The sequence below is a fragment of the Chelon labrosus genome (assembly GCF_963514085.1).
Source record: "Chelon labrosus genome assembly, chromosome: 4".
NCBI lineage: Eukaryota > Metazoa > Chordata > Actinopteri > Mugiliformes > Mugilidae > Chelon > Chelon labrosus.
In genome coordinates, this window is record NC_140340.1 from 32,514,452 (window position 1) to 32,540,950 (window position 26,499).

Consider the following 26,499-nt stretch of genomic DNA (forward strand, 5'->3'; position numbering starts at 1 on the left):
CAGTACAGTTTACAGTGAATATATGGAGCATCATTGAGCTTCTACTGTTTTATTTTCTGACTTTGGCTGGATTAATATGTTGTCAAGAAGGTAAGAGTTACTACTTAAAGAAACGGTCATATATTTAGTAATTATTGTTAAAATAATCTGACAGTACTCTGATATATCATGTTGTAGGAGTAGGCCTATAGTATATAGTAGAATAATTCTCCATTACTGAAGTAAAACTCCAGTATTTCTGTGTGAGGTGTAGTATCCTGGTATCGACAGATAAATGAAACATGAGCTCTGAGGTTCGTCAGGCTCCAGGATTTATGAAAGATATAAAGTAGAAATAAAAGTGGAAGTCAAGTAAACCTCGTCAAACTGAGGTGTTCCTGACTTTATTTCAATCTCGTTACAAATATACTCATCAAGGTTCTGTGTGAATGTGGTGTGACTACAAAAGATCTCCTTTACTCAGATAAAACGTTCTATGTTTACAGACATTTTAGTGACTTCATGCTCTTCTCCGTTTCACGATGCAGTCTATGTGAAGTTCAAGCGGAAGCTGCTGTTTTAACTCCATTAGTTGAGTCTGAATGAAAAGTATTTATGACCTAAACTGAAACATACTGGATGCAGTACTTGGTTATAATCAACAGTGTATCATATGCTATGAAGCCCAAATTATATCTCTGAATATTTCTTTCTGAATACATTTGTTCACTCTGGATGTGAACACACTGATTAATACAATAAATGTTCGTGTCTTCCAGAGACATCTATGACCATGATGAGAGTGAAAGAAGATAAAGATGTCATTTTACCCTGTTCCTTAGACTCTACCAACATTAGCTCTGAGATCTTTGACTGGAATAAAGATGATCAGAGGGATGTGTTCCAGTACAGTGCAGGCAGTCATTATAATAACAGTCGTACAAGTCAAGATCCACGGTTCAAAGGTCGAGTCTTTCATTTTGAAGATCAACTGCAGTCTGGTAATGCCTCCATAGTTATCAGAAACACAACGGTGACAGTGGAAGTTAGTACTGTGTTTTTCCACATCCTCGACCAACGATAAGATCCATCATTGAGCTCATTGTTGGTGAGTATTTCCATGAAACAGTTAAAGACTCCTGATTATTTACAGAGGCCATGTGTCTAAAAGATGAAGTCAACCTTTTAACAGAGTAATGATCCTAAACTAACAAATCCACCAAGGAACAGCTCAGAAAGATGAAATGGAGCCCAGATTTGAATCCATTAAATGCTGTGGAGGAATTTAAGACCATGAGAAAACCTGAAGGAAACATGTGTTTTCTTTTCTCTTTTACATCTTTTAAGGCAAAACAGAGTGTATCATCCCAGGTGAGTCCTGATTCCGATGTTACTGAAGATCTCACCTCTATGTGATGTAGATTCACCTCTTAAGAGTTTCATTTTCTTGACATCTAAATTATTTAGAACATTAACGGTTTCCAGTTTTAAAGGAACAAGATTTCTTTATTGTCAATTTCTCAATACATTCACGACATATAGAAAAATCAAAAAAACGTTTCTCTCCCTCTCTCTCTCACATAAGAATAAAAAACCTAAATAGACGAAATGTGAAGGAATTTGGCAGTGAAACCGTTACAAAGTAAACAGTCTGTATATATATATAAATATAGTGAATAAATAGAAATTAGTCTATGTACAACAGTGTAATGTATGGTTACAGCTTGGGTTTATCCAGTAAGGTGCAAAGGTGCAGTAAGGTGCAGATAATTATCAGGTTAGAGTCCTTGAGTCTTTTCAAGTCACTAAGGCAGGTGAGGTAGAGTCCCTGGGTGGGTTATAGTCCGGGGGACAGGGGGCATGGGGGGAGGGAGAGATGGGCAGAGTTCAGTAGAAAGAACACATGATGGAGGGCGGGACTTGTGCTCTTCGTAGTTTCCGGATAAAGTAGAGGCGTTTTTTAGCCCTCTTGGCCAGTGATGTTGTGTTGTTAGTCCAGGAAAGGTCTTCTGAGATGTGCACCCCCAGGAACTTGGTGCTGCTCACCCTCTCAACAGCAGCACATAGTCAACACCTATGTAAACTACTGGACTCCACTGCCATAATTCTACCTTTTCTAAAATGTTGTGTTGTTGTTGACACGGTCAGAAATGTGGTGTCCTTTCTGAACGTCCTCCAGTAAAGCTCCAATAAGAAGCATCATCAGATGAAGATGTTTCTGAGATGTCAACAGATATTTGAAGGAATTAAAGCATTGTTGACAAATGCTCCACTGTTGGCCGTGCTACTGTTTGACCATCCCTTCAAGCTTGCTGTAGATGCCAGTGATTCAGGTGCGGGGTGCTGTCCTTCTTCAGGATGGTGCTGATGGGATTGAGCATTCGGTATCCTACTTTTAAAAAAAAAATCAATCGTCATCAGTGAGGTTATTCCACTATTGAAAAAGAGGCTCTTGTGCTTGTTTTGGCTTTAAAACACTTTAAGGTTTATGTCAGCTCCACTGTTCAACCCGTTACTGTTTACACGGACCACAATCCATTGGTGTTTATTAACCAAACGAGAAACACCAATCAAAGAATAATGTGCTCGGCTCTCGTCGTACAATCACTTAACATTCTGGTTAATACCGCATAGGTCAGACAACCTATGAGGTATTAGAACTTTGTGGGCTTTACTATTTTAGTTTGGGTTGTAGGTTCTGTTTGTGTCCATTTTATTTAGGGTGGTCTAGCTACTTAGTGGAATGAGGTCAGCGTCCCACAGCCCTATGTGGGCTGGCCCTGTTCCAACTTCCTCTTTTGTTATTTTTGGCCGGCACCTACAGTCCTTTTTAGTTCTTTGAGTTTGGTTTGTTTATTTTTTCTCCGCTGCTCTCTTTATAAGTTAAATAAAACACACTATGTTTGAACCTTCAACTGTGGTCTGGCGTCCCAAAAGACTTACATACATTACAACATATTCTGAGTCTTTTGAGCCGTTTTAGAAAAAGAGACCGTAACAGACATGTTTTCAGATGTCAGGATCACAGCAGGAGTAAAAGCAGAAGTCACATGGAAAAGCCTAAAGTAGAGAGGCAGGACAGAGATTCAAACATCCTTCATACTGATGAACAACACGTCTCAGAAAGAGGATGTTGGAGAAGACTGTTTACAATCCCTTTTTGACCTCGTTCCTCTTCTCCGCACGTTCGTTTAATGGACGACACTGCACGCTTCTATTTCTCAGTTTGAGTAATTTAATAAAAGCAACACAAAGAAATAAGCTTACAGAGCTCTGGGTCCAATCTTCCTGTCCCTGACAAACAACAAAGTCATGTCAGTTCATGAAGTCTGACTACCTATCTTTCCCTGGCCGAGTTCTAATATACTACTACAGAAAGTTGTGTAGGATGCAGGCGAATTTGGGTGTCTTCTGGTTGGCTCGTAATCTGACTCCGTCTCTCCTCTTCACCTGCCACTCACGGCCATAACATCTGACTCCATCCTCGCTCTGCCTCATTGAGTGAGTGCCTGCACACAACAACCGTAACAAAGAACACATTCTCTTCCCTGATATGGGCATGCGGTTAATCTAGCGTTGGGCCATCTCGACCTGCTGCATCCCCTTCCTCTATCTGTTATTGACATTCTTCTGTTCCTGCATGGCCTGGAATATTCTGTGGTTAGTAAGATACATTAAGCAGAACAGACTCTTAACTACTATACATTTTGTAACAGTAATTATCACACCATGTTATTAAACTATGATTAACTCCTCAGGTATTTTCATCAATTACATCTACAAGGAGGATGCTACAACATCAGCCTTCTCACTACTGACACCAAAACTTAAAGCAAGCTGTTAGCTGTGAAACCAAGCAGGAGGAAACTGGACATTAGATCCATGCTAACATCACTGAGCCTGGTTTTAATCTGCACTGACTGCTAGAGTTTAGATTTCAGGAGCATGTACACATGGTGGTGTTCTCTTTGATGAGGAACTTTCTGTTCATCAAACTTTCAGAGTGTTACATTAACTTTATGTCTTCAGTATCAGGGTCATCCACTGGATTGGTTGTTGTGGTTGCTGTCGTTGGTTTTGTCGTTGTTTTTTTGAAACCAAAATGTAATAAAGGTAAGTTCTAGGTTCTTTCTCCCAGTAAATATGATCAGACAACAACATCTTGTTTGTGTGTTTCCATGCTCAGAGTCTTGACAGTAGTTTAGTCAGAAATGAAACCTTCTGTTCATATTTCCACTCATGATCACTGAACCTGTTCCTGATTGCTGTAATCCTTCCTCCTGTTCATACTGATCCTAACATGGACAGGACACAATCGACAGTCCTCATTCTATTATCCGGAGTTAATGTGAGGCTTTCAGCAGTCTGACTTCATCCACTGGATATTTGTCAAAGTTTTCTCCTTCATTAAACCAAATGTCCTTTCAGTGTTTCTGTTCCTTTCGGTTCTAAAGTGAGAGTAACTTCTGAAGAGACCCACTTGATTTGAGTCTGACTGAGACTGATGAAGCTTCATCTGAACTTTAGAATCTGTTTTAGTTCAGAATGAGGATTGTGGATTTTGACCACTATCACAGGAGGAAGTATGAACAAGAGGAGTGGATCAGAACAACATGATTTAGTTCATTTCTGATACTAAAACACTTTTAGAGTCAGACGCACAAAGAAATGTTTTGTAGAAGCTTTCTTTTCTTTCTGCAGCCAAACCTGAAGCAGCCAGAGCAGTCAACCTTGATACAATCGTACATGAAGAGGATCAACTAACAGAGCTCAGCAGTCTATGATGACTAAAATTGATGGTGACATCTTGAGTGATTTGTATGTTTCACACTCGTCTGCTTTTATTCCTGTGAGGACCACTTTGAGTTTCAGTGAAAACATTTTGACAGAATATTTTCTCAATCAGAGGTTAGTTTCATTTTTATTCATATCCAAAATGTACAGATCAGTGACAGGATCCATGTGACTAATGTGTATTTTATTGTAAAATGGTGAACGCTTGCATACATAGTGTTTTTCTATTTTAGATAAAGGGGCCTGTTGGATATATAGTGATGTCAAACATGAGTAAATATGAATTCCTCAGGGAATTTTACACCTTGAAGAAAAAAACTTATGTTAGCTTCAGAAAGACCCAGAACCTTCTTGCTGTGAGGCATCCGTGCATGATGGGACGTATCCAAGCTGGCAGACAGGTTGACAGCAGAATAATTATAAGACCAATACATGTTTTTTGTATCTGTGCTTGACCAGTTCACACACATCCATTCATAAACACATGGATGTTTGTGAAAGGCTGGCTGCAGGGTCTACACTTAGCTACAGACTGTGTAACTGCAAAGTACCAAAGAGGTGGTGGTGTGTTAAGAAGCTTCAGGGACCAGAAAAAGGTCAACGTCAGGTGTTTACTGACATCAAATTCACAGTAAGAAGCAACAATATAAAGATAGTTAATTTCCTCCTTGAACTCTTGTCTTTGATTCTCTCTCGTGCATAAGTCAAAGCTTTTCATACTCAAGATCATGAACATGCTGCCGCAGCTGCTGCTTTTAATTTGCCTCAGCCTCAAATTGCAGCTTCCTTAATTCCAGATCTCTAAAACGTAAACCACAATCCTCACGTTCTCTTGTTCTCAGCTGTCAAACTAGAGCAGTATTACAGCATTTTGTGACTTTCATTCAGCTGTATTTGTTACAGGTCCCGGGTGAAGGGACAAGCAGGCAGATTGCTGTTTCCTGTTTTTCAATAGAAAGCAGATCGATATGTTTTTATGGTTTTTACTAGCAGCTCTCGAATAAATGAGAAGGAGCTTCTTCTTCACCGAAAAGAGACGCTTCCAGCCTAATCAAAACTCTACTACTGCCATCTATTGGTCTAACAGTGCTAAGGCATGAAATTATTTAGTGGACAAATAGCTAATACTGCTCCAAAAAGAGGTCAATATTTAAAATAAAATACAATAAAAACAAAAACACATGTGAACACATTTTGTGTGGGTCACATATTATTATTTTTTTCTTTTTTTTTTTCTATTTTTTTCTCTATATTCTTAAAATACCTCCAGGTGATCACACTTTCCTACTTGTCTTCATGGATAAATCATCTAGCCTTCTTTTCAGATAATTCCATACACATATGCTGTAAAATAAAATAAGATTAGAATTAGGTTTTATTTGCCACATCCACAGTTATACAATGCACAGTGAAATGTATTTTAGTACCTGCAGCCAGTAGTAAAACAAACAAAACAGTAATAATTACACTAATAATTTCACCCAGCACACAAGGTAAAAAAAAACACAAGTATAAATGTATAGAGACAGGAAAAATAAAAAATAAAAGAGCATAAAATAAAATATAAACTGTAAACTTAAAAGAGGGTAGCTCTTTGCATATACATACATTTACAATATTGAAGCTGTGTCAATAAGTGCAAACTGTACAAACCACATGTATGCTGATATTAGTACAGAAACAGCTTTGGTTAAAGTTACCAATGATTTCCTCATGGCTTCAGACAGTGGACTTGTCTCTATACTTGTTCTGCTAGATCTTAGTGCTGCATTTGACACTATTGATCATAATATTTTACTACAGAGACTTGAAAGTGAGGTCAAGATTAAAGGAACTGCATTAGACTGGTTTGAATCCTATCTATCTGACAGATTCCAGTTTGTTCATGTCAATAATACGGTGGCCCTGAAGTGCAAATCACAACGGCAAAAGCGAAAACACAACGGCAAAAGCGAAAACACAACGGCAAATCAGAAAACACAACGGCAAATCAGAAAACACAACGGCAAATCAGAAAACACAACGGCAAAAGCGAAAACACAACGGCAAAAGCGAAAACACAACGGCAAATCAGAAAACACAACGGCAAATCAGAAAACACAACGGCAAAAGCGAAAACACAACGGCAAATCAGAAAACACAACGGCAAAAGCGAAAACACAACGGCAAAAGCGAAAACACAACGGCAAAAGCGAAAACACAACGGCAAATCAGAAAACACAACGGCAAATCAGAAAACACAACGGCAAAAGCGAAAACACAACGGCAAATCAGAAAACACAACGGCAAAAGCGAAAACACAACGGCAAAAGCGAAAACACAACGGCAAATCAGAAAACACAACGGCAAAAGCGAAAACACAACGGCAAATCAGAAAACACAACGGCAAATCAGAAAACACAACGGCAAAAGCGAAAACACAACGGCAAATCAGAAAACACAACGGCAAAAGAGAAAACACAACGACATTAACCAAAACGGAAAGGGTAGTGAGGTATATTGACTTCTAAAAGAAAAACATTCTTGTAGGATTCTGGCGGATGGCCAGATGGTTAAGTGTTTATATTAGTGTCAGGACCAGCAGACTTGAAGTTGGGAGTGATAGTTTGGGAGGCCTAAGAAAATATGCTATGTAGGAGAAGATGGTATGGTGTATAGTATGTGTGATATGAGCTCATGTTCAGCTGGTATGCATTAAGTTGTAGACGAAATGCATGTTGTGTTTTCTGATTTGCCGTTGTGTTTTCTGATTTGCCGTTGTGTTTTCTGATTTGCCGTTGTGTTTTCGCTTTTGCCGTTGTGTTTTCGCTTTTGCCGTTGTGTTTTCTGATTTGCCGTTGTGTTTTCGCTTTTGCCGTTGTGTTTTCGCTTTTGCCGTTGTGTTTTCGCTTTTGCCGTTGTGTTTTCTGATTTGCCGTTGTGTTTTCGCTTTTGCCGTTGTGTTTTCGCTTTTGCCGTTGTGTTTTCGCTTTTGCCGTTGTGTTTTCTGATTTGCCGTTGTGTTTTCCCTTTTGCCGTTGTGTTTTCGCTTTTGCCGTTGTGTTTTCCCTTTTGCCGTTGTGTTTTCGCTTTTGCCGTTGTGTTTTCGCTTTTGCCGTTGTGATTTGCACTTCAGGGCCACCGTACAATAATGATTCCTCTACTTATACAAAAGTAAGTTACGGAGTTCCTCAGGGTTCTGTGCTAGGACCAATACTCTTCACGTTATACATGTTGCCATTAGGCAAGATTATTAGAAAACATGGCATAAACTTTCATTGCTATGCAGACGACACCCAGCTATATTTATCCATGAAATCAGATGAAACTAATCAGTTGGTTAAACTCCAAGCATGCCTTAAAGACATAAAGGCTTGGATGACCTGTAATTTCCTACTCTTAAACTCAGACAAAACAGAAGTTATTGTATTCGGTCCTAAGCATCTCAGAGATTCATTATCTAATCACGTGGTGTCTTTGGATGGCATTACCTTGGCCTCCAGTACTACTGTAAAAAACCTTGGTGTTATATTTGATGAGGATATGTCCTTTAAATGTCACATAAAGCAAGTGACCAGGACTGCCTTCTTTCACCTGCGTAATATCGTCAAAATTAGGAACATCCTGTCTCAGAGTGATGCTGAAAAACTAGTTCATGCATTTGTGTCGTCCAGACTGGATTACTGTAATTCATTACTGTCTGGCTGTCCAAATAGCTCTTTAAAAAGCCTCCAATTGATTCAAAATGCCGCAGCAAGAGCATTGACAGGAATTAGCAAGAGAGATCATATTACTCCAGTTTTAGCTTCTCTTCACTGGCTCCCTTTAAAGTCTAGAATAGAATTTAAAATCCTCCTCCTTACATACAAGGCCCTTAAAGGCCTAGCTCCATCGTATCTTAAAGACCTCATTGTACCATATCATCCCAACAGATCACTTTGGTCTGAAAGTGCAGGCCTACTTGTGGTTCCTAGAATTTCAAAAAGTAGAATGGGAGGCAGAGCTTTCAGCTATCAGGCTCCTCTCCTGTGGAACCAGCTCCCAGTTTGGGTTCGGGAGGCAGACTCTCTCTCTATTTTTAAGGTCAGGCTTAAGACTTTCCTTTTTGATCAAGCTTATAGTTAGGGCTGGACTAAACCATCCCTTAGTTATGCTGCTATAGGCCTAGGCTGCTGGGGGACGATGCACCAAACACATGTCCTCCTTTCTTCTCTCTCCTCTCTCACATCCTCCACTTTCTTTTCTCTGGCACAGAGCTCTTGCCCTCTAATTTCCTATCTACTACTAGTCATGCAATTCTGTGCTATTACTATGTAGAATGTTTACTGCTGTGTGTGCCCCCCGCTTTAGTCAGATATGTGTATCTATGACAGATGTATGTTTATCTTGCTGTTCTCTTCTCTCTTTCTTCTGTCTGTACCCGGCTGGCCTTAGGCAGATGGGTCCCTCCATATGAGCTGGGTTCTGCTCGAGGTTTCTTCCTGTTAAAAGGGAGTTTTTCCTTGCCACCGTTGCCTTCAGGCTTGCTCTGGGGGTTTCAGGCCGGGTTTTTGTAAAGCGTCTTGAGACGATTTGTATTGTTATTGACGCTATATAAATAAAATTGAATTGAATTGAATTGAATATTAATTAACTGTTAATAACAGTCAAGACAGTTTAGTGAAAGGAGAGCTATGTAATTTTCAGAATGTCACAATTTTAACTTTTACATCACTGCATTGCTTTGAATACTCACTTTCTATATTCACAGTCTCACTCTATATGCTCGACATTTATGCCACTTTGATTGACTTCTTTCAAATTATGCGTCTTGTTATTGCACATGTGCAAGTTCGCACTGAAATCCTATAGAAAGTCATGTGGTCTGATGAGTCCAGATTTACCCTCTTCCAGAGTGATGGGTGCATCAGTGTAAGAAGAGAGAAAGATGAAGTGATGCACCCATCATGCCTAGTGTCTACTGTACAAGTCTGTGGTACAGTAGGCAGTGCTATGATCTGGGGTTGCTGCAATTGGTCAGGTCTTGGTTCACCAACATTATGTATGACAAAAACACTCTGTGGTTTGCATTTCCAATTTGTTGAAAACACACATACACACACACACACACACACACACACACACACACACGCACATGCTCACATGCACACACACACAGGAATTGTTTTCTCTATGACATGTGTATTATAGAACAGTATGAATAATATATAACATTATATAAAGTTCAGTATGGGAAATATGTCTCTCTGGGATCATATTATGTGGTTCATAATTTTGCATTTTTTATTTTTATGTTTGATTATTTCCCAACTTCAAATTCTGATATAACTTTGATGTGGAAGAATCCAGACATCGCATGCAGTAGTACTCACTTTATTTAATCAGACACATACAATTTCATATAACAAAGTCTGTAGAATATCATCTAGGAGCCTATTAATGAGAAGTGGGCTTGACAGTTAATTTCAGTAGTCTTTTTGGCAGTAAACTCCATCATCAAAATTACAACATTACATATATTCTCCTTCCACATAGCTTTATCATACAAAATATGGTGATGAATTCATAAACTTCTAGGGAAACACATTGTGCATACGTCCCTTTTATTGCAAATATTTTTGAAAGCAAGCACATTATTTGTCTCATTTGTATTACACTGCCTGGCCAAAAAAAAAAAAAAAAAAAAAACTCGCCACCTGGATTTAACTAAGCAAACAGGTACAAGCCTCCTATTGGATAATTACTGCTTTCAGCTGGCAACAAGTTATTTAACCTCAACTGATGCAATGAGTAGCTTCTCATTTCTTAAACACATCCCGTGGTCGTGGAAAAGTTTAAAACATAGGAAGAGGTTTGTTGTCTCTTGTTGACCATCCTTGACATGAGCTAGAGCAAGTGACAAAAATACTTTGTGCTTTGCATTTCCAATTTCTCATTTCTTAAACAACTATGTTGAAAGACACATGGTTGTCGTGGAAAAGATGTTAGTCTGTTTGAGAAGGGTCAAATCATTGGCATGCATCAAGCAGAGAAAACATCTAAACTACTAAAATTGGGTTAAGAACTGTCCAATGCATTATTAAAAACTGGAAGGATAGTGGGAAACCATTGTCTTCGAGGAAGAAATGTGGTCGGAAAAAAATCCTGTTTGATCATGATTGGCGATGACTTAAACGTTTGGTGAAATCAAAAAAAAAAAACAACAACAATAGAACTCAGGGCTATGTTTAATAGTGAAAGTAAGAGCATTTTCAAATGTACAATGCGAAGGGAACTCAAGGGATTGGGACAGCCAATCAGTGAGGCTAACCGAGAAAAAAGGCTTCAATTTGCTGCGGAGCATGAAGATTGGACTCTGGACCAATGGAAGAAAGTCATGTGGTCTGATGAGTCCAGATTTACCCTGTTCCAGAGTGATGGGTGCATCAGGGTAAGAAGAGAGGCAGATGAAGTGATGCACCCATCATGCCTAGTGCCTACTGTACAAGCCTGTGGGGGCAGTGCTATGATCTGGGGTTGCTGCAGTTGCTCAGGTCTAGGTTCAGCAACATTATGTGTCCAAAGAATGAGGTCAGCTGACTACCTGAATATACTGAATGACTGGGATTGGATTTTTTCTTCCCTGATGGTACAAGCATATTCCAAGATGACATCCCAGGATTCATCGAGTGGTTCAGGGAGCATGAGACATAATTTTCACATGTGGACTGGCCACCACAGAGTCCAGACCTTAACCCCATTGAGAATCTTTGGGATGTACTTGAGAAGGTTTTGTGCAGTGGTCAGACTCCCATCATCAATACAAGATCTTGGTGAAAAATGAATGCAACACTGATTTGAAATAAATCTTGTGACATTGCAGAAGCTTATCGAAACAATGCCACAGCGAATGTGTGCTCTAATCAAGGCTAAAGGCGGTTTTGACTTTTTTTTTGGCTAGGCAGTGTATTTGCATAGTTCAAGCAGTTTACCTATTTCCCCCAAAGTAACAAAGAGTTGAGGATATACTGTTACTGAAATCCAAAATATGTATATTCAGTTGCTAAAATGCTACATTTACTATCATATACGGGACACCACCAATTTCTGAAAATATCAGTTTTCCAATCATTTAAAACATCTTAATATAGCTCAAACAATTCTCAAGAGCAATAAAAATTAAAACAGTCTTAGTTGTAAATATGTTTTACATTACATGTTGTAATTGACTTTAAAAGCTGAATTTGTCATATTTACATCGAATATCCACAGATCTAAAAAAAAAATATGTACCACAGCTTTTGAACATATTCCCTTTCTAATAATAATAATAATAATAATAATAATAAAACAATGAAAGCAAACAGTATTCTTCTAAATGTTTGTTTTGTTTTTGTGTGAGGGTCATTAACCATTATCTGCATTAAATGGAGGTCAAGACACTTCACTTGTCATCAGTCTTTTAAAGGGAAAATAAAGCTCAATAAACATACACATAATAAGGTGAATGTATTTAGTATATTTACACAAGACAGAAACATACTGGAAATACTGGCATACTGTCTGTCAAGTGGAAATTACCCAAGTGTCATCCACAAGATAATTTGAAGTGCGATAAAACTCTAGGCTTGAAACGTCATATTTGTTTTGTTTGCAAACTAAATGTCTAAATCCACTGGCATCATAGGCAATCCAATTTCCAGATATTGCAGCATGACTGACCAAACAAGCCTTCTTTCTGCTTTCGTCCAGTATGTGGATTGTCCCACCAGAGCAAATAACTGACCTTCTGTATGCCAATGTGGAGGATGCATACAAGGTTACACCTTTACCACCGCTGGGGAAATCAGACCCCAATCTGATCCTGCTCCAACCTCACTACCAGCCACTGGTTGCAAGGCAACCCACCACCAAACGCTCCTTCAGGGAAATGGTCACCTGAGGCAGAGGCAGCTCTTCCAGTCCACTGATGGGAGTGCTGCAGGAGGCCTACAGTGAGGGAATCACTGGATGCACCACCAACTACATCAACTTCTGTATTCATGCTATTGTTCCTACCAGAACTGTGTGCTGCTTCCTCAACAATAAGCCATGGACCACCAGTGACATCAAGGCCCTCATTAACCAGAAGAGGGCTTTTAGGAGCTTTCAGGAGCTGAAGTGTGTGCAGCAGGAAGCTCAAGGTCCGGCTGAAAGAGGCGAAGGAGAAATACAGATCTATGGTGGAACATTAGTTGAAGGATGGCTGCACTGAAGAGGTTTGGGACAGCATGATGACCATCACTGGCTGTAATTCCAAGAAGAAAAACACTGTGGAGAGGGATGAGGAGACGGCCAACCAGTTCAATTACTTTTTTAATTCAGCTACTGCTCTTTCTTGCTTTGACTCAGATAGCCACTCCCCCTAGCAACACCAGACTTAATAGCGCTTCACCCTCACCATCACCTTCCACAGTCACTGCTGCAGGCAAGTGGCTTGTAGCCACTCCTCACACTACCACCATCACCATCACTTCGGCTCAGGTGAGTGGACAGCTAAGGAGGCTCTATTCCAGCAAAGCAGTCAGTCCAGACGGAGTGTCTCCACGATTACCCAGGGCCTGTGCTTCTGAGCTGGGGGAGCCCCTTCAGCACATATTTAAACTGAGCCTACACCTTAGGAGGGTCCCCCTGCAGTGCAAGTCATCATACATCATCTCTGTCCCTAAGAAGCTACACCTGACATCCAGCATCATGAAGACCATGGAGCAACTGCTACTCCATCACATCGGGCCCCAGGTCCGCCATGCTCTTCTGCCCTGTCCTATTCACCCTGTACACCTCAGACTTCAAGTCATGTGCACAAGTTGTCAAATGACACTGCAATTGTGAGGCATATCGGGGATGGACAAGAGCAGGAGTACAAGAATCTGGTGAACAACTTTGTTTCTTGGTGCGGAGTGAACCACCTTCGGATCTATACGGCTAAAACCAAGGAGATGGTTGTGGATGGTAGTAGTGCACCTGCAGCCTGTAACCATCAACGGGGAGTCTGTAGAGGTATAAGTATCTGGGTCTACATCTGGATCACAAACTGGACTGGTCGGCTAACATACTCAGTATACAAAAAAGGTCAGAGCCGCCACTATTTCCTCAGGAGACTGAGGTGGTTAAATATCTGCTGGAAGCTGCTGGAGATTTTCTACCAGACTATTGTTGCCAGTGCCCTCCTCTACACTGTGGTGCTGGGGAGGCAGCACTAAGAAAAAGGGCACCTCCCCGCTGGACAAAGTGATACAGAAGGTGGGCTCTGTGGTAGGGGCAGAGCTGGAGTCCCTGACATCAGTGGCAGATGCAAAGACCTTGAACAAAATACAGTCCACATAAACCCTTATTACATTAGTTTATGCTTTTGTTGCTTTTGTTTGTTGATTTTTGTTTATTCTTCTTCTTCAATCGCATTGGTTTGTAATCACAGTGTGATTTATGTTTTGAGCCTTAAGCAATTCCATAATTTGCTTTTGTTTTTGCATTTCATCTGTCTCTTCAATGGCTCCCTGTACAATCTAGGATATAATCCTCCTCCTTACATATTAGAGATTGTACAGTCATGTACTGTCATGCGCTATATACTATGCACTGCAGATATGTATGGCTTAACAAACTGTAGAATGACAGTGTATTGTAAGATGGGATAATATAGCAGTATTTCTCTAAAGTCTTCTCCATGTACTGCAGCTAAAGGTATAATAACTTTGACAATAAAATTCACCATCAAACTGTTGATTTGCAGCAGCCTTTTTTCTGTTACCGCAGGACATTCGGCAAAGTTGTTAATCGACTGCTGTCGAGAAGATGTGGCAGTAGCAGTAGTGGATGCCTTTTCAGATGAGTGCACATTGCAGTAGTACTTCTGTTGTATTTCAGGACTGACTTGCATAGTACGGGTTTCATCTTTAGTGAAGTATTTCCACACAGTTGATGAACCGCTGCTAGCTTGCTGCAATGACTCACTGGGTTCCTTACACGTCTTCTCAAAAGCGTCTGTGTTACTACTGTCACATGACCAGTGACTAGCCGTCATGACTCTTAAAGCGTCAAATCAACTAGTTGACTAGTCTAGACATTCCCTATTACATGCAAGACAATTTAAAAAACCTTGCTTCATTCTATTTCAAAGACCTCATTGAACCATATTATCCCAACAGTTCACTTCAATCTCAAAGTGCAGGCCAGTTTTCCCTTTTGATAAAGCTTATAGTTATCGCTGGTTGCTCAGGTGACACTAAACCCTTAGTAACTAAGCCTTAGTTATGCTGCTATAGGCCTAGCCTGCTGGGGGATGATGCACCTGTCCTCAACTTTCTTCTCACTCATAACAAGCACCTATCCTATAATCTCTTATGTAATTTTTTCTCTCAGCATTTGTAAAGTAGCACACATTTGGTTGTAACTAAACTGTTAACCACCAGCAACAACCAAAATTCTATTTCAGGTGAGTTAGCTGGTATAATGATTATGCCCCAAAGCTCTGGTTTATATTTATTTTCAATATTTCATGTTACATCGTCAGATATATCTGGTACTTGTTATTAGATTCTACATGTATGATTTAGTCAGGTGTTTGTATGTATGAAGATGTATCTTTATCTTGTTTATCTCGAATCTCGTTCCTCTACCCGGCCGACCTCCAGCAGATGGTTGGCCCCATATGAGCTGGGTTCTGCTCACAGTTTCTTCCTGTTAAAAGGGACTTTTCCTTGTCACCGTCACCGTTGTGCTTGCTCTGAGGGTATCAGGGTGGCATATTGAGACAATTTGTATTGTTATTTGCTCTTTATATAATGAAACTGATTAAAATGTAATTAAATTGGTGTCGTCATTCAAAATTCTGAAGAACCTCCATAAAAAAGGCTGTAGATACCTATGTGTCAAACTTTTATTTTAAATGATTTAAATCATCTTAAATAAATGATTTCACTGTAAAAAATCATTCACAAGTGGCATAAGTTTCAATCTATAAAGAAAATATTTCAGCAAAATATTTTTGAATGGTTCAAAAAGCTGAATTTCCTTGCAGTTCTGTTCAAATTACCGTTACTTGTATGCACAGTGAAGATCAAGTGATGGCCAAAAATGTCAAATAAGCCAACAGTTTTCATAGGATGTACTTTCACATGAATGTGAACTTACATAGTATGCCCATTCCTCACAGCATTTATATATAGACTCATATAAATGACATATACACTACCGGTCAAAAGTTTTAAACACCACACTTTTTCCAGTTTTTTCACTGAAAATTATTCAGTTTAGTGTCTAATTGCACTCTGAAAAGAAAGCATAGAACAAACACCCAGAGGGTATTGCATGGCGCGGCAGAATGCTGTGGTAGCCGTTTTGGTTCAGGGTGCATCTCACTCTGTACAAGTCACCGACCCTGGATCCAGCAAAACAGCCCCAGACCATCACAGTTCCTCCTCCATGTTTGACAGTTGATGTCACACACTGTGGAACCATCCTCTCGTCTGCTCGACGGCGTACAAAGATCCTGTGTGATGAACTGAAGATTTGAAATTTTGATTCATCAGTCCATAATACCTTCTTCCAGTCTTCAGTAGTCCAATGGCGGTGTTTCATGGCCCAGGCAAGCCTCTTTGTCTTATTCTGACATCTTAGCAATGGCTTTCTTGCTGCAACTTGTCCTGTCAAACCTGCAGCTCGAAGTCTTCTCTTCACAGTTGAAACTGAGACTTGCTTACTTAGCAATGGCTTTCTATTAAGCTGTGCTTGAAGCTGTTGTCCTGTGAGCCGCCTATCACGCAAGTCTCAGAAACTTGTCCTCTGATTCAGTTGTGGCTTTGGGTCTGCAAGACCTCTTCCTGTCAGAGTTTCCCCCAGTTTTGATGGTGAAGAAAACTTTACTGACACCTTGACTTTCTTTGCAATTTCCCTGTAGGAAAGACCTACATTTTTAAGTGTTATGATGGTCTGTCTCTCTTCCATTGTTAATTGCCTTTTTCTCGCCATTTTTGTAGCAACACACTACTCTCTGCAGTACAATACTGTTCACCTGATGCTCATGAGGGTCTGGTACCACAGTGTGTTCCAACACTGCTTTTATGCAGACAGGGAGGGTTGTAAGTAATCAAGAAAAGTTGGAACACTTGTAGGAATTAGTAGTACCAGCTTTCAAGGCTGATGAAGGTTGACTTCATTGCTGCAGAACAGCTTTAAATTGTTAACCCACTTCGTGTTCCCTGAAAGAGGCCTTTTTGTATAATTCTGAAATGTACATTATTTTTCCAACCTTTTTTTAACCTCTGGCTGTTCAGTACTTACCTTTGTACCATTTCAAGCTATTCACTGGACTTGCACGACTTGAATTGCAATAAATAACTGGAAAAAACAGGGTGTTCTAAAACTTTTGACCGGTAGTGTATGTATATGTTGAAGATCACTCATTTCTATAATGACCTCCACTGAATTTGCTGCTAGATTCACTTGGATTTAACCAAATGCAGGAACTCCATGGCGTTAGAACTCAGATGAGTAAATCTCAAGTCAACATGCCACAGAACATGGTCATTATTTCCAAGAACACTGCAAGTATTCATAGTGCATCCACTAGATTGTGTTGCAAATGTACAGGTCTTGGCTGTTTTGCTCATACTCAAAATACATGAACATGACTGTATACCGACTAGATCAAGGTTCAAGATCAAGGATCATATCTTGGTACTCCAGTGTATGTACTCATATTTGGGGTATATGAATGAATGAAACCTTTATTGATCCCGCAATGGGGAAATTACAATAGTGGGGGGAGGAAAAAGGGAAGAAAAACAAGAGGAGAGGGGAGGATTAAAAAAGGAGCTCCCAGACTACACTCATCTGGGGGAGTACAGTGTGGGACCGGGAAAAAAACCTCAGCAACATAAGCACATATGAGCACACTTTACAACATAAAAACGCAAAACAACTTGCAGGGGACTGGGGAAACGGGAAAGGGGAAAGGGGAATATCTGATACTTTCCAAGGGGGTGTTGATGAAGATTAGTCATGGTTTATGTTAGGTTATTTGTTTTAAGAAATGCCATAATCAATTCTGTACTCCAGTGTCCAGATTGGAGTATTGTAGAGGATGGCATTCTGGATGAAACAATCATCACGGTGAGTTCACAGTGAGAGTCCTCAGAATTTAACAAAGGATGAGGGTTACATTCTTGTCATAATATGTAGGCAAATACCCATGGCCTGTCTCTGAACTTCAGTCCTCACCAGTGAATTGATTAACTTCAGACCTCAGTTCAAATTTTGTTGTTATGAGAGTAAAATATTTCAGCATCAGCGAAGTTCAATAGTAAACTCCTTTTCGTGACATATGTCCTGAGATTAAATGTAAAGAAATCCTTGTTTGCCACAACTTGAAGCTGGTAAGCGATCTGGAGCTCTCCCTTTGTGCAGGACATACAATGGTGGGGATGAACAGGACTTCAGGGCCATAAGTTTCCCTTGACGTAGGAACTTCACTTGATAGCTTTAAATATTTTTTCCAGTATAGCTGGAAAAAAAATTCTTTACGACCTTCATCATAGTTCAGTTTTTCCAGTTAAACATCAGAAAGACGCTCCATCAAATTTCACAGAAGCTTGGGCTTGAACTGAAAAAGGGAAAAAAAAAAAAAAAAAAAAAACACAGACTGGGTAAAGATCATTCATTATTCATTGCCGGATACTGTTTACTATCATTTAGGAATTCTAAACTGAAATATTGACGTGATTTGAGTAACATCTATAATAACGTAATTGTTACAGTAAAATTAAATGTGACATAAAATATTTTGTGTCAGTACCAGACTGGTATATGTTTTTGCTTCTAATCCATTAATCTGTTTAACACAATTAATGTTTTCAACTGACATTTTTCATACAATGAAATCTATATCTTTTTATCTATACAACAAAACTGATATTTTTAAGCTAGGACTTTTATCCAAAATGGGTCATGAGCAGTAAAACCCTATGAACAAGAGGACTGCTGTTCAAAACTTACTGTACTGTATCCGTCAAAAATAATGTTTCAGCACCAAAGTGAGATTAGCAGAGGTTCAACGAGAGTGTGGACAAGCACTCACCTTTTAAAATTCAAACCTTCATGATAGAAGCAGAGTTGGGAAAGTCAACAGAAGAAGGGTTAGGAACCAGGCTGGTCGGGGAGGGAGGGGGACTGTAGGTGCACCGGACTTGAATAATATCAGATGTTGGTGATGGTGAGGTGAGTAGAGGTTAAAATGGAAACAAAAACAAGGAGTGAAATGGAGAAACACAGTGAAATAAGTATGAGTACAAGTATGAGTACAGGCCAAAAATGTTAAAAATGTTAAAATTGTTTCCCTGGATAAGCATGTATGCTATTTGCATGCTATTTCTACAATGCTATCAGGTAGGTCATATTGAGATGAACATAATACAACTTACCTTTGTCAATTATAAAAGTTTAAAAAATATATCAAAACTTACTATTTCCAAATGTATCACGTTAGGTAGGTCAGTATGACAAACTCTATCTAAATCTAAACCCAAAGTATTTTTCAACATACAGAATCAATATTTTTGCAGGTATTTGATTATATGGCAAAATTTAAGCAACTTTTTCATTCCGACTTGACGATACTTATCAATGAAAAGTCAAGGGACCACCTAAGATATTGGAATACTTCCTCTAAAAACTTTGATCTGCCAGTCATGCTACTGTACATTAAAAGTCTGAATTTCATCAAAAAATAATTTCTCTCTCAGTCTCTATCATTTATTCTCTCTTCACTGTGCGTTTTTCTGCATAGAGCAAGTTTATGCTGTACAAAGTCCAAACGTTCTCGTTTTAAAGTTGTAATAATTCAGGTATCCAGTATGAGAAACTGATGATAAATACTTTTGTAAAAGTATCTAGAAAGAGTTCTCACCAGAGAGGAGACGGCTGCGACGAGAGGCTTCAGCAGCCAGAGCACAGGAGATCTCAATAAGTTTCTCCTGCTCCTGTAACTGCTGCTGAGAACTACATGGAGCTCCATCCTCCATTGGGCCATCCAGGAGAGGAACCATGTTCTGCAAGCTGGCAGTAAGGATGATAGGGAATGCAAGAAATAAGGATGAAGATGATTCTGTCAGTCACAGATAACAATAAAGCTATATCTGGCAAATATAACATATTTTCTGCTTATAGTTTTGAATTTAATGTACATATAGTGTTTTCTCTAGCAAAAAAGTTGGGACTATTAAAAAAATATGCTGGGTCTCATGAACACTTAAGTGCTTGATATTTAAACCTGAATAGTTATTTCTGACTTAATTTTGCTACCAATCAGTTTTACTGCTAAAATTAATATTTTAAGAAATTAGACACATTTAGACACACATTTAGGTTTCTGGACAGCACAAATGGTTTCAATCCATTTGTGATGTGCAGATCTTGGTGTTTCGGCATTTGGTGAAGGTTGGCCATTTGGCAGCATTTGAGAATATATGTGTGAAATGATGCTTTCCTTATTTTTACGTTCAATTGTTCCTACTTACGACCAAAAGTGATGCCAATAATGTGATGCCAATTATGTGAAAGGTCCTGCTACAGAACGTCTGTCCACAACTCAATTTTATCATGATGATACACACTCACAACATCTATGCTGGTATTGCTGGTTATTAAAGTCCACCAGATGCATATTACAGATTCTCCACTGCTTTACTTTATATTCTCTACAAAGATGACAGTATAGCCTTACCCTAAACATCAATTTGTAAAATTTGCAGATGACGGTAATGCTACTCTTGTTGTCATAATAGTCTTTCCCTGGTAGATTTAATAAACTGCTGTGGCAGATCTTAGGTTAAATGTGTAAAAAATATGACAGACTTCTTTAGCTTTTGTAAGCATAATTAAGTATGGTTTACAAAAATTGTAAGTGGCATAGAAAACTGTCTTATGAATCCAAGTGTAAGTCAGGACTTTACTTTGATTTGGCGATGAGGGACTTGATCCGTTCTACTTTCTTCTGCTTCTCCCTCTGCTCATCAGGGCCCAGAGGAATGTTATCCTCTAACTCCAGGTAGCCCCCCGGGATTAGAACCTCTTCAGGAACCATCTGCTAGAACAAACACAATGCACATGAACAAAGGCAAAGTTTAATAGACCCATTCATATGGCTTTAATAGAATCTACACAGTGAACCAGGAGGAAAATATATTTTCTCTATTGTAGTGCTATCCTTTTCATTTTACAGTGTTAGTCTATAACACTGCAGATATTTTGACTTGTCTCAGTAAGCCACAACAGTAAACCAAAATTCACAAAAACAAGACCATCTAGATTAAGATGGCGGCATGGGCAATGTTTTACCAGATTTCACACTGTCGTGTTTATTTTTATCTCCAACTTGTTTGTTACAGTAGACAGATGAAATGGGATTATACTTTTTGACATTGGTGCAACAAGAAAGTTAACTGTGTACGTAGCGTAGGATATATCACTTCTGAAGTGGCATTTAAGTGGTATGTACAGATTTTTTAAAGTCGACTGATATGTGGTGAAAGTCAAGTCAACACAGACTAGTCGAAGAAGTCACACATATAAAAAAAAAACACAGTAGAAAGTAATGTTTTACAACAACAAAATCTATATTCTTCACCTGAATACATGTTGTAAAAATAAGCTGCAGAGGCCTATAGTGCAAGGTAATTGATGCTTCAACAGGAGCTACTGCCGGCCGTAGCCCATGTCAACACCGTAAACACCATCAGACTGGTAAAAAGAAAATAAAACACTCTCTGCAACCACAGCAACAATGTCAATTAATAGACCACAACAGAAATGAACATAAACAGATGTGCTTATCAATATTGTGTGCTGCATATTTGTTTAGCCTATATAAATCGACACCATCAATAGCGTTTAATAGCTGAGGAAAGATGCAGTACATCTCTGAATCCTTTTCCGTGTATAGCAGTTAAAGGTCTAATAACTTTAGACAATGTGGAAATTTGCTGCACCGGTTTCTGGCTGTTAACATAACAAGCAAGTTTCAGGAGGAGTTCCTATATAAACCTCAGACTTCCCACCAGTCCCCTAGAACTGAAGAAGCTACTTGGATGAGTGGTGAAACGTCTTCTCAAACAACTCTACAAGTCCAGTTGCCTTTTTTGAACTTTTTTTGGATTTAGACAATGAAATTCACCAGCAAACTGTTGATTTGCAGCCTCCTTCTCTCTACTCTTCCGCAGGACGTTTAGTAAAGTTGTTTACTGACTGCCACAGAGAGTATTTGGACTTGGACCATTCCTATGTTAGCGGATGCCTTTATAGATGAGCATGAATTGCAGTAGTAACTTTGTTGTATTTCAGGACTGACTTACATATTGTGCATGTCACGATAGTATGGGCTTCATCTCAAATAAAGTATTTCCACACAGTTGATGTACCACTGCTTGGTTGCTGCACTAACCCACTGGGCTCCTCATAGGCATCCATATTGTTATTGTCATGTGATCGGCGACTAGTCGACTTCAGACCATTGCCGCTTTGTTTCTGGCTGTTCTTTGGAGCTTGCATACATCTGGATGGTACTGGTTAAAGGCACGAGGTTACTTAAAAGCTCAAACATTCAATAAATGAAGTCATTTAAATATCTATACCAAAATGTGCAAATAAGCAATGTGCCAAATGTACCGTGCAATCTTGGCAAATAAAGTGCTATCGTGACTAAAGTGCAATGTGCAGTTATTTCAATAGCTCAGGTTGTTGTGCAAGGAAATAGTTACCCATGTGCAATCTATCTATAAATCAAGAAGCGTCTGTGTCTGTCTGTCTGTCTGTCTGTGGCACGCATATCTCGCGAACCGTTGGCCCGATTGATTTGAAACTGGGCAGGTGTCTCGCTACGGGCACGAAGACGTGCACTGCTAAGTTTGACGTTGTTTGGATAAGAAATGTAAAATATGTCGGTAAAATAGGTTTTCTCCGCTCTAATATTTCCACTACTCCGGTTGCCATGGCATCAAAAACAGCCACTTTCAGAAATTCACCAAAAACGGAGAGGAAGAGGCGGAGCATGCGCACAAATCTTGAGCACTGTTTACAAATCGGCTTTAGAAGAAACCAAACTCAAGGAGAAATGATATTTTGCCCTGGTAACCCTAATAGGCTCAATATCTTCTCCGGCAGGAAAACTAGCATGTAGTCCGCCATCTATCTATAAATCAAGAAGCGTCTGTGTGTGTGTGTGTGTGTGTGTGTGTGTGTGTGTGTCTGTGGCACGCATATCTCGCGAACCGTTGGCCCGATTGATTTGAAACTGGGCAGGTGTCTCGCTACGGGCAGGAAGATGTGCATTGCTAAGTTTGACGTTGTTTGGATAAGAAATGTAAAATATATCGGTAAAATAGGTTTTCTCCGCTCTAATATTTCCACTAATCCTCATACACAGCACCTGTAGGCTCCCACTATAGGAATACATACTTCCGACGGGCACTGCACTAGTATTTATAAGTAAGGAACTGTGCTTCGTTACACATGCTCATTGGGTTAATTGGTGATTCTAAATTGACCGTGGGTGTGAGTGTGAATGGTTGTCTGTCTCTCTATGTGGGCCCTGCGATAGACTGGCGACCTGTCCAGGGTGTACCCCGCCTCTCGACCGATGACAACTGGGATAGGCTCGGTCACCAGCAGACCCCCGCGAACCTTAACAGGAATAAGCGGGTACAGAAGATGAATGATTGAATGAACATAAAAAATGAGGTGTGAATTTTTTTAAAGTTGCTTTTATAAGACATTTACAGCAATATTTATGGATTTTTACATATTTACTGTTCTTGTAAATTAATACATTTAAATGTTACATTTTTAATTTAAATGTTAAATGTTCTATCTAAATGTTAAATTTGATTGGGGCCGCTACCTTATGTATTGCAGAAAGCCTGAATTTATGTCAAAATCGCTCTTCTGATGTTGCATGTCCATGCAACGCTGAATCGCGGGGCATGCAGTCAGTGAAGGGCAACACGGAGAGCAAAACCGCAGACAGCGGCGCTACATAATGAAGCGTTGATTTTGGTACTTCCGCTGACAAGTCATATTAGCTAAATATTTAGTTTCACCAAGCGCTAGATATAACATTTAGATTTAACATTTAGATATAACATTTAACATCGAACATTTAGATTTAACATTTAGTAAATGTGATTAAAAAAAGTGACTTTGAAAAATTCACACCTAATTTTTTGATGTTTTTGGAGCTAAATGTGGGGAAATAGCTTAAATTGGTTTATAAGATAAGAGTTTATTCATCCCCGTGGGGAAATTAGGATGTTACAGCGGCAGGAAACAACAGCATTATTATAGGGCCACCTAGCTGTAGGCATGTGTATTGACACCTTGTCAAAGTGAAATGCTCTACGAAGTTACCAGTTTAGATGCCTTTCGCCCTTGCAGTTTGTCCTGGGCAGACATTTTTAGCTAAGCAGAAAATTAAGGCGAATAAGAATAAAAATTGGAAGAAAAACAACATAGAGCACACTTCTGCCTGATTCACTCCCGTTTTCGTTTAATTAATTCCATGCTCAGCTCTACCTCCACCAGTTACAAGGAAATGTTGGATTACACACTGTACTTAATTTTAAAAATTGGTTTTACAATGCTCATGGTCCCACAGGGCCGCTTTACAGAGCGGTTGGCATGGCAACTGGTGGTTGCCATTTTGTCACACCCTGGTTTTATAGCGTCAAATAAGCATTCATTCATTCATTCATCTTCTATACCCGTTTGGTCCTGTTAACGGTCACGGGGGTCTGCTGGAGCCTATCCCAGCTGTCATTGGGCGAGAGGCAGTCCTTTGCAGGGCTAACACAGAGACAGACAACCATTCACACTCACACACACACACCTACGGCCAATTTAGAATCACCAATTAACCTAATGAGCATGTCTTTGGATGGTGGGAGGAAGCCGGAGTACCCGGAGAGAACCCACGCAGACACAGGGAGAACATGCAAACTCCACACAGAAAGGCCAGCCGGCCCATGGATTCGAACCGGTGACCTTCTTGCTGTGAGGAATCAGTGCTAACCACCTCGCCACTGTGCCGCCGTCAAATAAGCGACTAAAACGAAACGTATTAAAAAAAAAAAAAAAAAACACTTGACACTTGAACATGTCTCAACATTATATAGTATCTCATCTCCTTTTGTGATGGAGATGGTGGGGGAAGTGAAGGTGTGAAAGTCCTTTCAAAGTGTTCATGTCCCTGGTGGGACACGTCACGTTCTGTCTATATTTAGGCATTTCGAGTTTGAGATTTGCTCGGTTAAAATCCCCGAGAATGATTAGCAGAGAGTCCGGGTGTGTTTTCTCCACGTCTGTAATCTGGTCGGCTAGGTGATGTAACGCCTCCTTTACGCACGCCTGCGGTGGAATGTACACACTGACAGAGGAGTAAAGGAAGCCATCTATGTCAGATTGGAAAAACCTTCACTAAACAGAGGAGGTAGACTTAGATTTAATCTGCCATCTGTTTACAATACAGTTTTAACTTCTGTCCCCAAGAAGTTTCAATCTCATTCACACCTTGACACTGGAGCCTATGAAGAACAAGAGTCGTTAGAGCACCATTCATAGGGAAAAGGTGGGGGACAAAAAACAGTCCCCCCTCAACAACAGGTAAGTACACAATCGTTAATAGAAATTCGCTGCACCAGTTTCTGGTTGTTAGCATAACAAGCAAGTTTTCAGGAGGAGTTCCTATTTAAACCTCAGACTTCCACCAGTCCCCTAGAACTGAAGAAACTACTCGGATGAGTGGTGAAACGTCTCTACAAGTCCAGTTGCCTTTTTTGAACCTTTGTTGGAGGATTGAGCTCCTCTGTATATGCTATATTCTCCTTTAGCAACAATTGCAGTCCTGCTTTTTTATTTATTTACTATTATTTTTAGTTATTATTTTTTTTATTGGGCGGCACATTGGCGTGGTGGTTAGCACTGACCCCTCACAGCAAGAAGGTTCGAGGTATGGAATGGTTGTCTGTCTCTCTGTGTTAGCCCTGCAATAGACTGGCGATCTGTCCAGGGTGTACCCCACCTCTCACCTGAAGATAGCTGGGATAGGCTCCAGCCCCCACAACCCATACGACAAGCGGTTACAGAAGATGAATGAATGAATGAATTATTCATTACTTTTTGTTACTTCTTTTATTCTTCGAGTGTATATGTTGTTTGTTTTGTGTCCCTGTTTGTCTCTGACCTGAAAGGGGTTTGTTCACGTGGTGGGAAGGGACAAGAGGGTTATTGACGCGTAGCTGTTAGCTGTTATCTTAATTATTTTGATAACTGTTTGCTACTGCTGCTTGTCTCTATGAAAAAAAAAAAAAAAAACATGTTCAATAAAGAAAGTTGGAAAAGTAAAAAAAAAAACCTGAGTGGGTATGGGCAGTGATTTTAAACAGGAGAAACAGATCATTCAGTGGGTCCAGTTTTTCCAGCTGAGGCTTTTATCCAAAGTCAAGTCCTTTATGTCTTTTAAATATTTTGACCACTGTAATGCCCTCTATACTGGTGTTAACCAAGTCTCTCTGTCACGCTTGCAGTTGATGCAGAAGGCTGCAGCTTGGTCTTTTAACAAGAATACGCAAACCAGAACACATCTCTCTAGTCCTGCCCTCTTTTCACTGGCTCCCAGAATGTTTAAGGACTAATTTTACAATTTTAGTGTTTGCTTATAAATCACAAAAAGGTCTGGCACTT

The 26,499-nt window shown here is 39.7% G+C and overlaps 1 protein-coding gene across 5 annotated transcripts in view; it reads right to left on the reverse strand.

The window, feature by feature from the left end:
• Nucleotides 1–10,043: 10,043 nt before the first annotated feature.
• LOC311487167 (pleckstrin homology domain-containing family A member 6-like) overlaps nucleotides 10,044–26,499 on the reverse strand; it is a 104,630-nt gene continuing 88,174 nt past the window's right edge. For 4 of the 5 annotated variants that reach the window (XM_084543330.1, XM_084543329.1, XM_084543327.1 and 1 more), the window contains 4 exons: nucleotides 20,721–20,854; nucleotides 19,676–19,824; nucleotides 18,848–18,955; nucleotides 10,044–18,373 (listed from right to left, as the gene is read on the reverse strand). In XM_084543330.1, coding sequence (XP_084399456.1) covers nucleotides 18,858–18,955; nucleotides 19,676–19,824; nucleotides 20,721–20,854 — 381 coding nt within the window. In that variant the 3' untranslated portion in view covers nucleotides 10,044–18,373; nucleotides 18,848–18,857. The remainder of the gene's footprint in view (nucleotides 18,374–18,847; nucleotides 18,956–19,675; nucleotides 19,825–20,720; nucleotides 20,855–26,499) is intronic. The other variant, XM_084543328.1, reaches the window with a different exon arrangement.